General features: G+C 49.6%; 1 protein-coding gene across 1 annotated transcript in view; it reads right to left on the reverse strand.

The window, feature by feature from the left end:
• The window catches only part of HLTF (helicase like transcription factor), a 333,607-nt gene that overhangs the window by 67,196 nt on the left and 252,949 nt on the right, over positions 1–13,462 (reverse strand). Inside the window, 1 exon segment of the mRNA XM_029615024.1 lies at positions 2,008–2,133. Coding sequence (XP_029470884.1) covers positions 2,008–2,133 — 126 coding nt within the window.

The raw sequence follows: 13,462 nt of genomic DNA on the forward strand, positions 1-13,462 counted from the left end.
GATAAACTTCCAACTTGCGATCCTGGATATCTCGCAGCGCTGTGCCCCCTGTAACAGGGATGGTCGTTCGCTTGGTGACCGCCGAGACCGCGGAGTCTACTGCCGGGACCTTGAGCAATTCGAGGAAATCCTCCGGAAGAGGACATAGCTTCTCCATTGCCCTGCTGACCCTGAGGGACGCTTCAGGTGAATCCCATTCCCTGGATAACAACTGTTGGAATGTCGGGTGTGTAGGGAAAACTCTCGCTGGTGGACGAAGCCCCGCCAAAACAGGGTCCCCCTTCTTCCCGGAGGAAGCCAGGCCAGGCGGGACTGATGGAGCCTCGATGTCCAACTCTTGTAGAAGAATTGGATATCGAGGTATCAAACCCTGTAACTCATCCGCATAGAAAATCCGGTTCATCGCCTTCCATCAGGTCCGCCAGGAGTGGGTCATCTATGGTCGCGTCCGTAGGCAAGACCACCCCCTCCCCTGGGGGGGGGGGGGGGGAAGCATCGGTTGCAGGCTGGGAGGCCCCGTTTGGCGCCCCCCGCACCCCCCTGGATGTTCTAGTCCACGGGGGTTTTCCCCCCGGAACAGGGTCCGCTGTCCATGCCAACTTGGGAGGCGGGGGTCCTGGATTAAGGTCTGGTGGCTGCTGCATCCTGGCCAAATATGCGTTGTGTCTTAGGAGCACAAAATCTGCAGTAAAGGCAGAGGGGCCCGGGTTGGGTCTATTAAAAGCATCTCCCGCAGGGAAACCCAAAACCAGCGAGGGAACTGGGGTGAGGACCGGCGGCAAGGGTAAAAATCCCCGTTGGACTCTTCCTCCGATGTGCGCGGGTCCTCCGAAGCGTGCGGGTCCGGCGGTTCCTGCTCTAAAATGGCCACCGTTCCCCCTCTCGACGGGAATGGGCCTTGAGGCTGCCTGTCCTGGCGCGCCTGAGCGCACGGAGAAGAGCCGTCCGCTGGCCGCGAGGTGCCCTCCCCACCGGGGAGGTATGCGGTACAGATCCCCTCCCAGCTAAACACACTGCTGCCCTTGGCCTTCCGGCGGGGGGGGGGGGGGGGGAGGGAACTGCGTGGCAGGCAGCGCCGCACCAACAAGGGGAATCCACCCGGGAAACCCCCCAGCCGTCCGATCCTTGCGAGTCCGCCGGGGAATGCAACTTCTCGGCAGGCGGCGGCCCCGGGGAATGTGCATCTCGGGGCCGCAGGCCGGGGCACGGCAGAGAAGGAAGGAGAGCGAACTTCACCCTTCCCACATCTGAATGCCGAAAAACAAACCTACCCTGTAAGGAGGAAAAAATAAAAGAACAACTCACCCTGTCAGTTCGGTAAAAGAAGAGCAGCAGACAAGAGGAAGAAGCAGGTCTGCTTGCAAGACTAACAGGCTGAAGAAATTGCTTCTTTTTTTTTTTTTTTGAATGAATAAACTTTTTGAAATAAACTTGATCCCTCATAGAAGATTAAAGAAGACACAAAGAATGAAGTAAGAGTACTATTGTAATGTACTGGGGAACCACCTTTCCCCTGCTCACATCTGCTGGAGTCAGAAAGATACTGAAGAGGGAGACTGGTTGTGCTGGCTTATGTGGCAGCACCCTCTAAAGTTTTTGTCTGACTATCTGCTGGACGGGGGACATAACCCACCGTCTAGACTGATCCTGGTACGTACAGAGAATGTCACAATTATATATTACTCAGGAATGTTCTTTCTCTGTTGCTGGAACTCTGGAACTCCAGCTTTGTGACTTGGTCAAAACACAGAGATCTTTTTAAGTCTTTTCTTTTTAGACTAGCCTATATGTAATTTATACAGCTGTATTTTTGTACTATTTTTATATTATAATAAATGTAAATAGAAGGGCTTTACTTGGCTGGAATGTAATTGGGGAAAGGAAATGAACTGGGCCCTAAACAAGTTCACAAGACAAAATAGTCAACTGGTAATTGATTTATACTTTATTAATACTATCGCTGCTTTCAAAATGGAGGCTCCCATTACTAAAAAACAGTGACATTACCTTTGAACTGGGTAGCCATTCCTTGCTCGTCTTCCCAACTGTAGCGGTCTCAGACTCCTCTTGAGGACATTCTACCAAATGCTCCAGATGCAACTCGCCTCTACAGAGGGGGCATTTGGCATTTGGCTGAAAACCAAATAAACAGAAAAGAATACAGTACAGTTTCTATCAAGCAATCAAAAGCATCTTAACTTGCCATTATTTTAAGAAGCAATGTTATGGCCAGAAGTACCGGTATATATTTATCAACACGGTGAAAGTTCTAGTCTAAATTATTCTGCATGTCTTATTTTCTCAGAATGTCATCTATGTAAATGGTAAGCATTTGTTTTATCTGTGCATAAAGGGGAATTTTCAGCCTGTTTTTTTATTTTAATGCAGGAAAAGCGTTTACCTGAAGCAACAAACCTTCCCAACATCGCCCCCCCTCTACATGGGAAAGGATGCACACTGTCCACGGCCTGCAAACCTTACCCACAGGGGAAAGGGGCAGTGCTGAGTCTGTCTTGGCAAGTACTTAATTTTATTTAGCTTATTTTAAATGTGTATTCTGCAGGCATCCAAAAGGTTCTGAGTGGCTTACAACATTTCACATACATAAACAATATAAAAGAAATATGAGATTAAAAATTATATCAGCATTTCATACACACAAAATAGTAAAAATATAAAGGAAATACAAAAGAGGATAAGTAACATCATACACACAACTCTAAAAGTGCAATAAATCAAAGCTAAAGATTTTAGCTAACATAGTGACAATGTTGGGATCGGCCTCGAAGGCCTTGCATTCTGTTGTGCAACGGTGTTTTTCTTGTGCCCATGGGCCTCAGCCCGACCCAGACCTTCAGGGCCGAGCCAAGGGTTGACGGTGGCCCCACGTGGCTGAACAATCTGCCCTCGGCCAGGCCGGCACACTCCCATGGCCAACATCCAAGGATGATGGAAGGTGAATGGTCCTCCGACCATTCCGGGCCCTTTCGGACCTGCTGCGAGCAGCATGGAGCAGCAGGCCTGGCCTGAGGTTGAGGGCAGACGGGCCTTGACATGAAGACATGACTATGACTGATGCGACGGCATCCAGACGAAGACACATGGCTGATGCAACGGCATCCAGACGAAGACACGTGGCTGATGCAACGGCATCCAGGGACGAGACTCTTAACATCCATAAAGGCAACATGAGGCATGGACATTGGCACTGTCTCTCAGGGCGCCCTACTCAGGCCACCCGCGGGACTGAGTCGCGGACCACCCTGTCCGTTACGCGCCCTACACAGCCCCAAGGCTCGTCACGGACCACGACGGGAGCGGGACAGCACAGGAACACACATCCGGAACATGACGGCTCAGGAGCACAGGACAACCGTCCACCGGCAGGCTAGTCCACTCAGGAGTACTGCATCTGAGGGACACCCGGCCTACCGGTACCAGAAGGCTCGAGAGCGAAGATGAGGCGTGGCGTAGGAAAGAACATCAAGGAAGGCAGGAACACTAGGACGTAGAAGATCATGAAGACACCTGGACATGGACCTCAGGCACGAAGACTTGACATGGCATGACAAGAAGACATCACGGTGAGGAGCTCCACAAGACTGGAAGACCTTACAAGGGCTCTGGCAGGTAGGAGCCTCCAGAGCAAAGACTCCACGACGATGCAAGGCCAGGAACAACAGATGGAGCAGCCCTAAATAGGGCTGAGGCAGGAACAATCACAAAGGTGGTGCCAAGACACTTCCTGTGTCTGGCCCTTTAAATATTGAAGAAAGACCCGGCTGCGCGCCTAGGAGGAGAGCAGGAGCTGTGCAGGACCGCGGACTGCACTGACGCACGACGTCAGAAGAGGCAGGGCTGGCCTGGGACGCAGGCCCGACGTCAGCAGCGGCTCCAGCCGCTGCAGGAGGCCCCAGGGGCGGCTCCAGCCGCTACTCCAGCCCGGGGCTGTGGCCTTAGCGCCACGAAGAGGAAGTCAGCGTCGGGGGCGGTCCCAGCCCCGAAGAAGGCCGCGGCTCCGGCCACGGAGGACAAGATGGTGCAGGGCGGCCTCCGGGCCACATGGGCAAGCCAATGGCGGCGTCCTGCCGCGTCGGTGAAGAAGGCATGGTGAGGTAAGTGAGCCTGCTCGTGGGGGAAACCCACGGGCAGCGCGATTCATAACAGACAATACTAGCAGGAAGTTTATTTTTGGCTCCTCATGTGTATTTCCCAGTGGGAAATCTGCCTCTATGTGGACCAGAGGAGCTTCCCTTTGAAAATGAGCTGATAGGCCCCACAGACAAATTTAAAATTGCTCTATTTATTTATTTTATTTATATATTTTTTATATACCGACCTTCCTATCAAGACGGTTAAAGGAACAACATCATCATCTCAATTAACAGTGCAATAAAATATGGCATAAAACAATAAAATTAATACATAAAACCATTAAACGTTTCATATTTCTCCAATTTAAATACTAAAATGAACAATTATTACATTCAACATAAGTCCCTCAACCCAGCACTAAGGTAACTTCTTGAGCCTAAAATTCCTAAAACCTCGGTAAATAATTAATTGCTTAAATGTATATATAAAATTTCCTATCCCGAGACTATGGTAAATGCTAACCTAAAATCCCTAATCTAGGCTACAAAAGCGCTATTTCCTATACTCGCTCATATTCTTAAAATGATTAATTCCCATAACTAATCTTAAATCAAAATTTCAGGCAGTCCTCTTCTAAGATTAATCCAACTGATTTTGAAAGGGGGGGGGGCAGTTGCTCATACCATTTGTTTCATTAAATGCCTGTTCAAATAACCAGGTCTTTATCAATTTTTTGAATCTCTGTATGCTGGGTTCTGTTCTGATGTCAAGAGGCAAAGAATTTCAGATTTTCGGACCGGCCAGGGATAGTGTCCTTTCTCTGACTGTGCTCAAATGTGCTATTTTCGGTGATGGTATAGTCAACAATGTTTTCCCCAAAGATCTTAAGTTTCATACTGGCATGAATACGAAGGGAGGCATTTAGCCATTCAGTGTTTTTGCCATGGACTGTTTTATGAATTAACAGTAGACATTTGTATTGGATTCTCGACTGAAATGGTAACCGATGTAAATCTCTTAAAACAGGGGAAATATGATCATATTTCTTCATATTGGTCAATAAGCGTGCTGCCGTATTTTGCAGTAACTGCAAAGGACGGACAGTTGAATTTGGTACTCCCAAATAAAATAAGTTTTCTTCCCTAATATCTAAAAGTCTAAACAGAATAGTCACAAGTGAAAATTCCAATGACTGGCTTGCATTTTCAATGCTTTCTGAAATGAAAAATATTAACCCTTCCAAGGCAGAATTCTATTGTGCAAATTTCAAGCAGGCAGAGTGTATGTCAAAGTACACTTTGCATAAATTGACTCTGCTTTTGAAAATAGCACATGAGAAAAAAAAAAAAAGTACATCTACACCTCCCTTAATGCTAAAATCTGCAGGTACAAAGTATCCGTAGACTTTAGCCAGAATTTTCCAAGCAGACCTGTGGGCATAAGTCTCCTCTGAAAATGCCCGGATTGTGTTCATACGTGTGCAGACTTACACGCAGAAAGTTACCCCCTGCTCCTGTGTAGATTTCAGAAAATTAAAAGTATGTATGTAAATACTTCCTCACCACCTGCCCAGAACACCTACCACGAGTGTGGGGGAAGAGGACGCACAAAAAGGAAAATTAGATTCTTACCTGATAATTTTCGTACCTGTAGTACCAAGAATCAGTCCAAACTGCTGGGTTATGCCTCCCCTCCAGCAGATGGAGTCAGAGAAAAGCTGAAAAGCACCCCCTAGATATACCGGTGTGCCACCTGCAATCCCTCAGTATATTCGATAACAAAGCAGAAGGAGCTAAATAATCACTTCCGCCGAGAATCAACCATTTTAGCTCAAGCACTGACCAGATCAAGTAGTAACATAGGCTAAAGACAGAAAACAAACCTGTCACCCTATATATTAAACTAGAACAAACCTCAGAACAACTTACCGTAGAATCTGCAACAACACTTGTAATTATAACCTGCAGGTGTAGATCACTACAAAAGAACGGACTGATAGAAACACGAGCGGACTCTCAGAGAAATGACTTGGACGGGCATCTGGACTGATCCTTGGTACTACAGGAACGAAAATTATCAGGTAAGAAACTAATTTTCCTTTCCCTGTACGTACCAGGATCAGTCCAGACTGCTGGGATGTACCCGAGCCGCTTTACCTGGGGTGGGACCCCGAGAGTCCCGCTCGAATCACGCTGCTCCCAAAGAACTCATTCGACGGACCACGAACATCTAAACGATAATGCCTAGCAAACGTATGCAAAGATTTCCAAGTGGCCGCCCTGCAAATCTCCTGGCAAGAAACAAATTGACTTTCAGCCCACGAAGTCGCTTGAGAACACAGGGAGTGAGCCTTAAGCCTATCAGGAACAGACTTTCCGCAACCAATGTATGTGGACGTGATTGCGCTCTTCAACCATCGGGCGATAGTTGTCTTGGATGCCTGAAGACCCTTCTTGGGTCCATACCACAACACAAATAGGTGATCCGACCTCCGAAAGTCATTAGTGACCTCCAAATACCGCAGGAGTACCCGGAAATCCAAATGCCTCAAGTCCCGACCTTGAGAAGACTGGAGCTCCTCCTCCGAAAAGGAAGGCAATTCCACCATCTGATTAACATGGAAGGCTGAGCCCACCTTCAGCAAGAAGGAAGGGACTGTGCACAAAGACACTCCAGACTCAAAAATACGCAAGAACGGTTCCCTGCACGAAAGAGCCTGCAGCTCCGAAACATGACGCGCCGACGAAATGGCCACTAGGAATACCGTCTTGAGAGTCAAATCCTTCAAAGAGGCCCTCTTAATAGGCTCAAAAGGGGCCGCGCATAGACCACAGAGCACCAAGTTCAAGTTCCAGGAAGGACAGGGAACCCTCACAGGAGGACGCAAGTTCCTAACTCCACGCAAAAAACGAACAACATCTGGGTGGCACGCAAGAGAGGAACCTTCAACCTTACCCCTCAGGCAACCCAGAGCCACCACCTGAACTCTAAGAGAACTGTAGGCCAAACCCTTCTTCAAACCATCCTGCAAAAACGTATGGATATGCCCTACAGAAGACTGTCGTGGTAAAATCTTTAAGTCACTGCACCAGGAGTCAAAGACCTTCCATACTCTAGCATAAGTAAGAGTAGTCGAGGATCTGCGCGCCCGAAGGAGGGTAGAAATAACCGCTTCTGGATAACCTTTCTTCCTCAACTGTCTCCGCTCATAAGCCAAGCCACCAGACAAAAGTGATCTGCCAGATCGAAAAATACCGGACCCTGGCGAAGGAGATTCGGAAGATGGCCTAGACGCAATGGCCCGTCCACCGCCAGATTGACGAGATCCACGAACCATGGGCGCCTTGGCCACTCCGGAGCCACGAGAATCACCAGACCCCGATGGGATTCTATGCGCCTTAACACCTTTCCCACTAGGGGCCACGGAGGAAACACAAAGAAGGAAGTGAAGAGGCCACCGAAGCACCAGCGCATCCACCCCCTCCGATCTGTGCTCCCTCCTTCAGCTGAAGAAACGCGCCGCCTTTGCATTTAGCCGAGTTGCCATCAAGTCCAGGTGCGGCAACCCCCAACGCTGGGTTATGAGATACATCGCCTCGGCCGACAGCTCCCACTCTCCTGGGTCTAGGTGTTGCCGACTGAGATAATCCGCCTCAACATTGTCCACTCCTGCAACATGGGTGGCCGCTATGCAGGACAAATGACGTTCCGCCCAGGCCATCAACAATGACGCTTCGGCCGCCACCGGACTTCTTGTGCCTCCTTGCCGATTTATATATGCTACCGTGGTCGCGCTGTCCGATAGAACTCGCACTGCCTGACTGTGTGCCATCGGGAGGAGGTAACGCAAAGCCAGACGAACCGCTCTGGTCTCCAGACGATTGATGGACCAAGCAGCCTGGCGAGGAGACTACGTCCCTTGCACCGCTCGGGACTGACACACAGCCCCCCAGCCGGACAGACTGGCATCCGTCGTCACGACTATCCAAGGTGGAGGTTCTAAGTCCACGCCTTCCAGGAGGTGGTCCGGGGTCAACCACCAAGCGAGGCTGGATCGGGCCGGCTCCAGCAATGGTAACACCATGTCGTAATTCTTGGACCTGGGATCCCAACGAGAAAGAAGCGCTCTTTGTAAAGGCCGCATATGCGCAAAGGCCCACATTACCATCTCCAGAGTAGAAGCCATATGTCCAATGACTTATAAATAATCCCAGGCCGTAGGTAACGGGAGATCCAACAGGTTCTGCACTTGCGCCATCAGATTGACCATCCGCTGATGTGGCAGGAACACCTTGCCTACCGAAGTATCGAATCAGACTCCCAAGAACTCCAATTGTTGGGTCGGTTTTAGCTGGCTCTTCGCGAAGTTGACTACCCAACCTAGCGTCTGAAGTTGTTCCACCACCAACTGAACTGCCCGCTTGCACAATGCCTCCGACTTTGCCCGGATGAGCCAATTGTCGAGATAGGGATGTACTAGTATTCCTTGACGGCATAGGAAAGCTGCGACAACCACCAGAACCTTAGTAAACACTCTTGGAGCCGTCGCTAACCCGAATGGAAGGGCACAAAACTGGAAATGGTCCCCCAACACCATGAACCTCAGGTATCTCTGATGATGCTCCCGGATTCCAATGTGAAGATACGCCTCGGTTAGATCCAAAGAAGCCAAAAATTCTCTCTTGTGGACGGCCGCAATAACAGACCGCAGCGTCTCCATGCGAAAACGAGGAACGCGTAAGGCCCTGTTGACCAGCTTTAAATCCAAGATCGGCCTGAACGTGCCTTCCTTCTTTGGAACCACGAAGTATATGGAATACCGGCCAGTCTGACGTTCGGCCGGCGGAACTGGGATCACTGCCCCCAGTGTCCTCAACCGGTCCAAAGTTTGTGCAATAACTAGCTGCTTCTCCGGAGGACTGCATGGCGACGCCAGAAAAAGATCCCGGAGCGGACGAGCAAAATCCAACACGTAACCGTGACTTACCACATCGAGGACCCACTGGTCCAAGGTTATCTTGACCCATTCCTCCTGAAACAGGGACAACCGACCCCCGATACGCGGAATGGAGGAATGGGTCTGCGTGCCTTCATTGAGTAGCTTTGTTGGGGGTAAAGGCCTGTGAGGATCCTGACCTCTGAGGCCACCTGCCACGAAAGGAAGGAGTCCAAGATTGCGCCCTCGACGCTTGCTGTCTCTGGGGAAGGGAACCACCCCTCCCCATACGGAACCGGCGCTGACCCCGAAACCGACCCCTGGAATTCCCGAAGGGTCGAGACTTATCCTCAGGCAACTTATAAACCTTGTTGTCTCCTAAGTCCTTGATGAGTTGGTCCAGTTAGTCTCCAAACAATTTTCCCCTGAATGGAAAAGAACCCAATCGTGACTTAGAGGAAGCATCCGCCACCCAGCGACGGAGCCAAAGTAACCGCCTGGCGGATACTGCAGAAGACATAGTGCGAGCCGAAGTCCGCAGCAGATCATATAAGGCATCCGCCGTGTAGGCGACCGCAGCTTCCACGCAGTTAGCCTACTCCGCCTCGTCCAGCGGAAGAACCTGCGCTGTAAACATTTGCTGAATCCAGCGAAAGGTGGCCCGCTGCACTAGGCTGCTACAGACCACCGCCCGGACTCCTAACGCCACAACTTCAAAGATGCACTTCAATACGATCTCCAACTTCCGGTCCTGGAGATCCTTCAATGCTATACCTCCTGTCACGGGAATGGTAGTATGCTTAATGACTGCCATGACCGCCGAATCCACGGTGGGAGTCTTGAGAAGGTCCAAGGACTCAGACGGCAGGGGGGTACAATTTATCCATAGCCCTGCTAACACGCAGGGAAGCTTCCTGAAGATCACATTCATTAGAGACAATCTGGAGCAGTATGGGATGAAAGGGAAAAGTTTGCGGGGGGTCCCGAAGGCCCGCCAGAGCTACATCCCCCGTGGAAGTGTCCGCTTCCTGGTGCGGTGTCGAGATTTCCAGTTCCTTCAACACCTGCGGGATCAAAAATCGTAGCTCATCCTTGCCAAATAAACAAAGAACCTGGGGGTCATCCCCCTCCACAGTCGCCCGACCTTCCAAATCATCCCCTCCGTCTGTATTCGGAATGTCCGGAGTGGGAGCCGGGAACTCCGGTACTCCCGCGGCCCCCTGTGGATGCGGACCACGAGCCCCCACCTTCCCCTGATCTGTCACCCTGGGGATCTTAGATTGAGAGGGGCCATCTGCCTCCCAGCCCGCCTCTGCTTCCAAAAACGTTTTGTGCATCAACAGCACAAACTGCGATGAAAACAGGACTGGCCTCTTAAAGGCATCCCCACGGGTTGGGACGGAGGGGGGACCGAGGGGCTTCAAAATTGGGCGAACTGTGCGGGCTTAAGGCAGGCGGAGAAGAAGGAGGGGAATCCTCCGCCTCCGACTCTGCCCCCTCCGTCGGCAATGCATTCAAAATGGCCACCGCCGCCTTCTTTTCGATGGGGGGCGGGGCTGCCGAATGAGAGCGGAGCACTCCCCGACTCCGCGCTGAATCAGCAGGAGAGGAAACGCTGTGGGCAGCGCTCGGCCCCCGAGAGGGTCCCTCGCCCCCGGGAAGACATCGAGAGCAGAGACCCTCTTGGGAGAGTTGCGCCCCCGCCCCCCGCAGGCCGTACAGGCCAAAGATCGCGGCATGGAGAGCAGAGCCAGAAGATACGTGGCCAGAAAAGCAAGACACTACCTCCTCAGAAAGCAGCGCGCTGGGTGAACCAGCCACCCCCTCCGGAGTCCCCGGGCTGAACCGCGGCAAGCTGGGGCTGCAAGGGTAAGCCCACTGCCTGCCCCCAACAGGACTTAAGTGGCTTTTTTTTTTTTTTTTAAACAAAGAACGTGGCTGCTCCTAAAAGCCTCTGGAATACTGTTACTGTGGGGGGAGGGTGACCGGCCCACCGGTAATCTCTCCTCCTGGCCCACAGGGACTTAGCTCCGGGCAAATGGTGTGAGGGCAATGCCCTCCCAAGCCTGCCGCAAACCTGCCTTCTAACGTGTCCTAAAACTTCCTGCCTCTTATTCTATTTTATATTATTTGAAAAAGATAAACTAGTTGATGTAGTCAGGGATAGTATAATAACAAAACCTGGATAACCAAATAGAAAATGTAGAAGGATCAGGACCGCAGGTTATGCCTCTCAATCTGCTGCAGTCAGAGAAAATACTGAGGGATCGCAGGTGGCACACCGGTATATCTAGGGGGTGCTTTTCAGCTTTTCTCTGACTCCATCTGCTGGAGGGGAGGCATAACCCAGCAGTCTAGACTGATCTTAGTACATACAGGGAATCATGTTTTGCACATTCTTTTCCCTATACAACCCTCCACCATTAATTTTCACAAAGCAATCCTATGTGCATTAATCTTTAAGAAAATTATCCTCTGCATAGGTTTCAATGTTAGCAAAAACAAAAAAGCAAAAAAAGGAGTCAAAAAAACATAAGAACATAAGACTTGCCACACTGGGTCAGACCAATGGTCCATCAAGCCCAGAATGTTGTTTCCAACAGTGGCCAAGCCAGACACAAATACTTGGCAGGATCCCAAGGGGTAGATAGTGTTCAAGCTGCTTATCCTAAGAATAAGCAGTGGATTTCTGCAATCTATCTTAATAATGGTTAATGGACTTTTCATCCAGTTTCTTGTTCAAACCTTTTTTTTCAAATGCAGCTATACCAATAGCTTTCCCCACATCCTCTGGCAACAAATTCCAGAGCTTAATTATGCGTTGAGTAAAAAATATTTCTCTTATTAGTTTTAAATGTATTACCTGGTAACTCCATTGTGTGTCCCCTGGTCTTTGTACTTTTCGAAAGAGTAAATAACTCATTAAAATAATGAGTGGAATGGAACAGGTAAATTTTATAGACCTCTAACATATCTCCCCTCAGCTGTTTCAGTCCTAACCTCTTTAGCCTTTCTTCATAGGAGATTTATTCCATCCCCTTTATCATTTTGGTTACTCTTCTCTGTACCTTTTCTAATTTTGCTATATCTTTCTTGAGATGTGACCAGAACTGCACACAATACTCGAGCGTGCATTTTTTTATGAGCTCACATCCACCTTTTCTGGGCGCTCGATGCAATAGGCAAATAAGCTGCCGTGCTAAAAAGGGCGCGCAATGGGTAATTTGTGCGTCCCTAGCACTCTGCATCAGGTGCCCAGGAGAAGTGGCTGTGCATCTGGAACAGCTTGGCCAGAGCTCCCTCCCCACCTCCGGCAGGGCTATTCCTGATTGGTCCTGTTCACTGACACTTGTCGGTGAAAGGAACAAACCCTTTTTAGGAAAGCCTTCTAAAAGGGGATTGGTCCTTTCATTGAAATGTGATAGTGAATGGACCAATTGGCAGGAAGTGAAGGAGTGAATAAATTAATATCAAGTGCCCGATATTTAATGTATTCACTCCACTCACTGAACACAGGGGTTCCGATTGGGCCAGACCTTGGGGATGTTTTCTGTGGTTCCCCCTTTGAGGAAGCATAGAAAGCAGGACTGTTAAGCACTTGAGTGGGCCATAATAGGAAAATTGGTTCTAACCTGTAATTTTCGTTCCTGTAGTACCACAGATCAGTCCAGACTCCTGGGTTTTGCCTCCCCTCCAGCAGATGGAGACAGAGAAAGTTTTGCAGGCACCGCCTCTTAACCCGGTGTGCCATCTGCATCTCCTTAGTATTACTCAGTTCCCAAGCATAAAATATTGAACAAAACTTCTTAATAAATGAACTCTATAATATTCCCCAGAACGAGCAGAGGAAACTTCATAAGTGAGGATTATAACCAAATTTCGAACCTTTCTTGCAAAGACTAATGAGAAACCAGTGCCATTCTTCAGAATCATTATAGTAAAGAGATCGAGCGAACTTTCCAAAAACTCCTCTCCACCACTGGGCAGGACTCTAGACTGATATGTGGTATTACAGGAACGAAAATTAGCAGGTAGGAACCAATTTTCCTTTCAATGTACGTACCCAGATCAGTCCAGACTCCTGGGATGTACAAAGCTTCCCTAACAGGGGTGGGACTGCGAGAGTCCCACTCGAAGTACACTTTCACTGAAATTGTCGACATCCAAAGCCTGGATGTCCAATCGGTAGTGTCGGGCAAAGTTATGTAAAGACTTCCAAGTAGCTGCCCTGTAAATCTCTTGCGGCGACACTAGTTGACATTCTGCTCAAGATGCCGCCTGGGACCAGGTAGAATGAGCTTTTAACCCCTTCGGGATAGGACGGCCGTGACAGATGTATGTGGAACCAATAGCCTCCTTCAACCATCGCGCAATTGTGGCTTTTGATGCATTCTGACAATTTTTCGTACTACTCCATAGCACAAAATGGTG

The sequence above is a fragment of the Rhinatrema bivittatum genome, chromosome 9, assembly GCF_901001135.1.
Source record: "Rhinatrema bivittatum chromosome 9, aRhiBiv1.1, whole genome shotgun sequence".
Lineage (NCBI taxonomy): Eukaryota > Metazoa > Chordata > Amphibia > Gymnophiona > Rhinatrematidae > Rhinatrema > Rhinatrema bivittatum.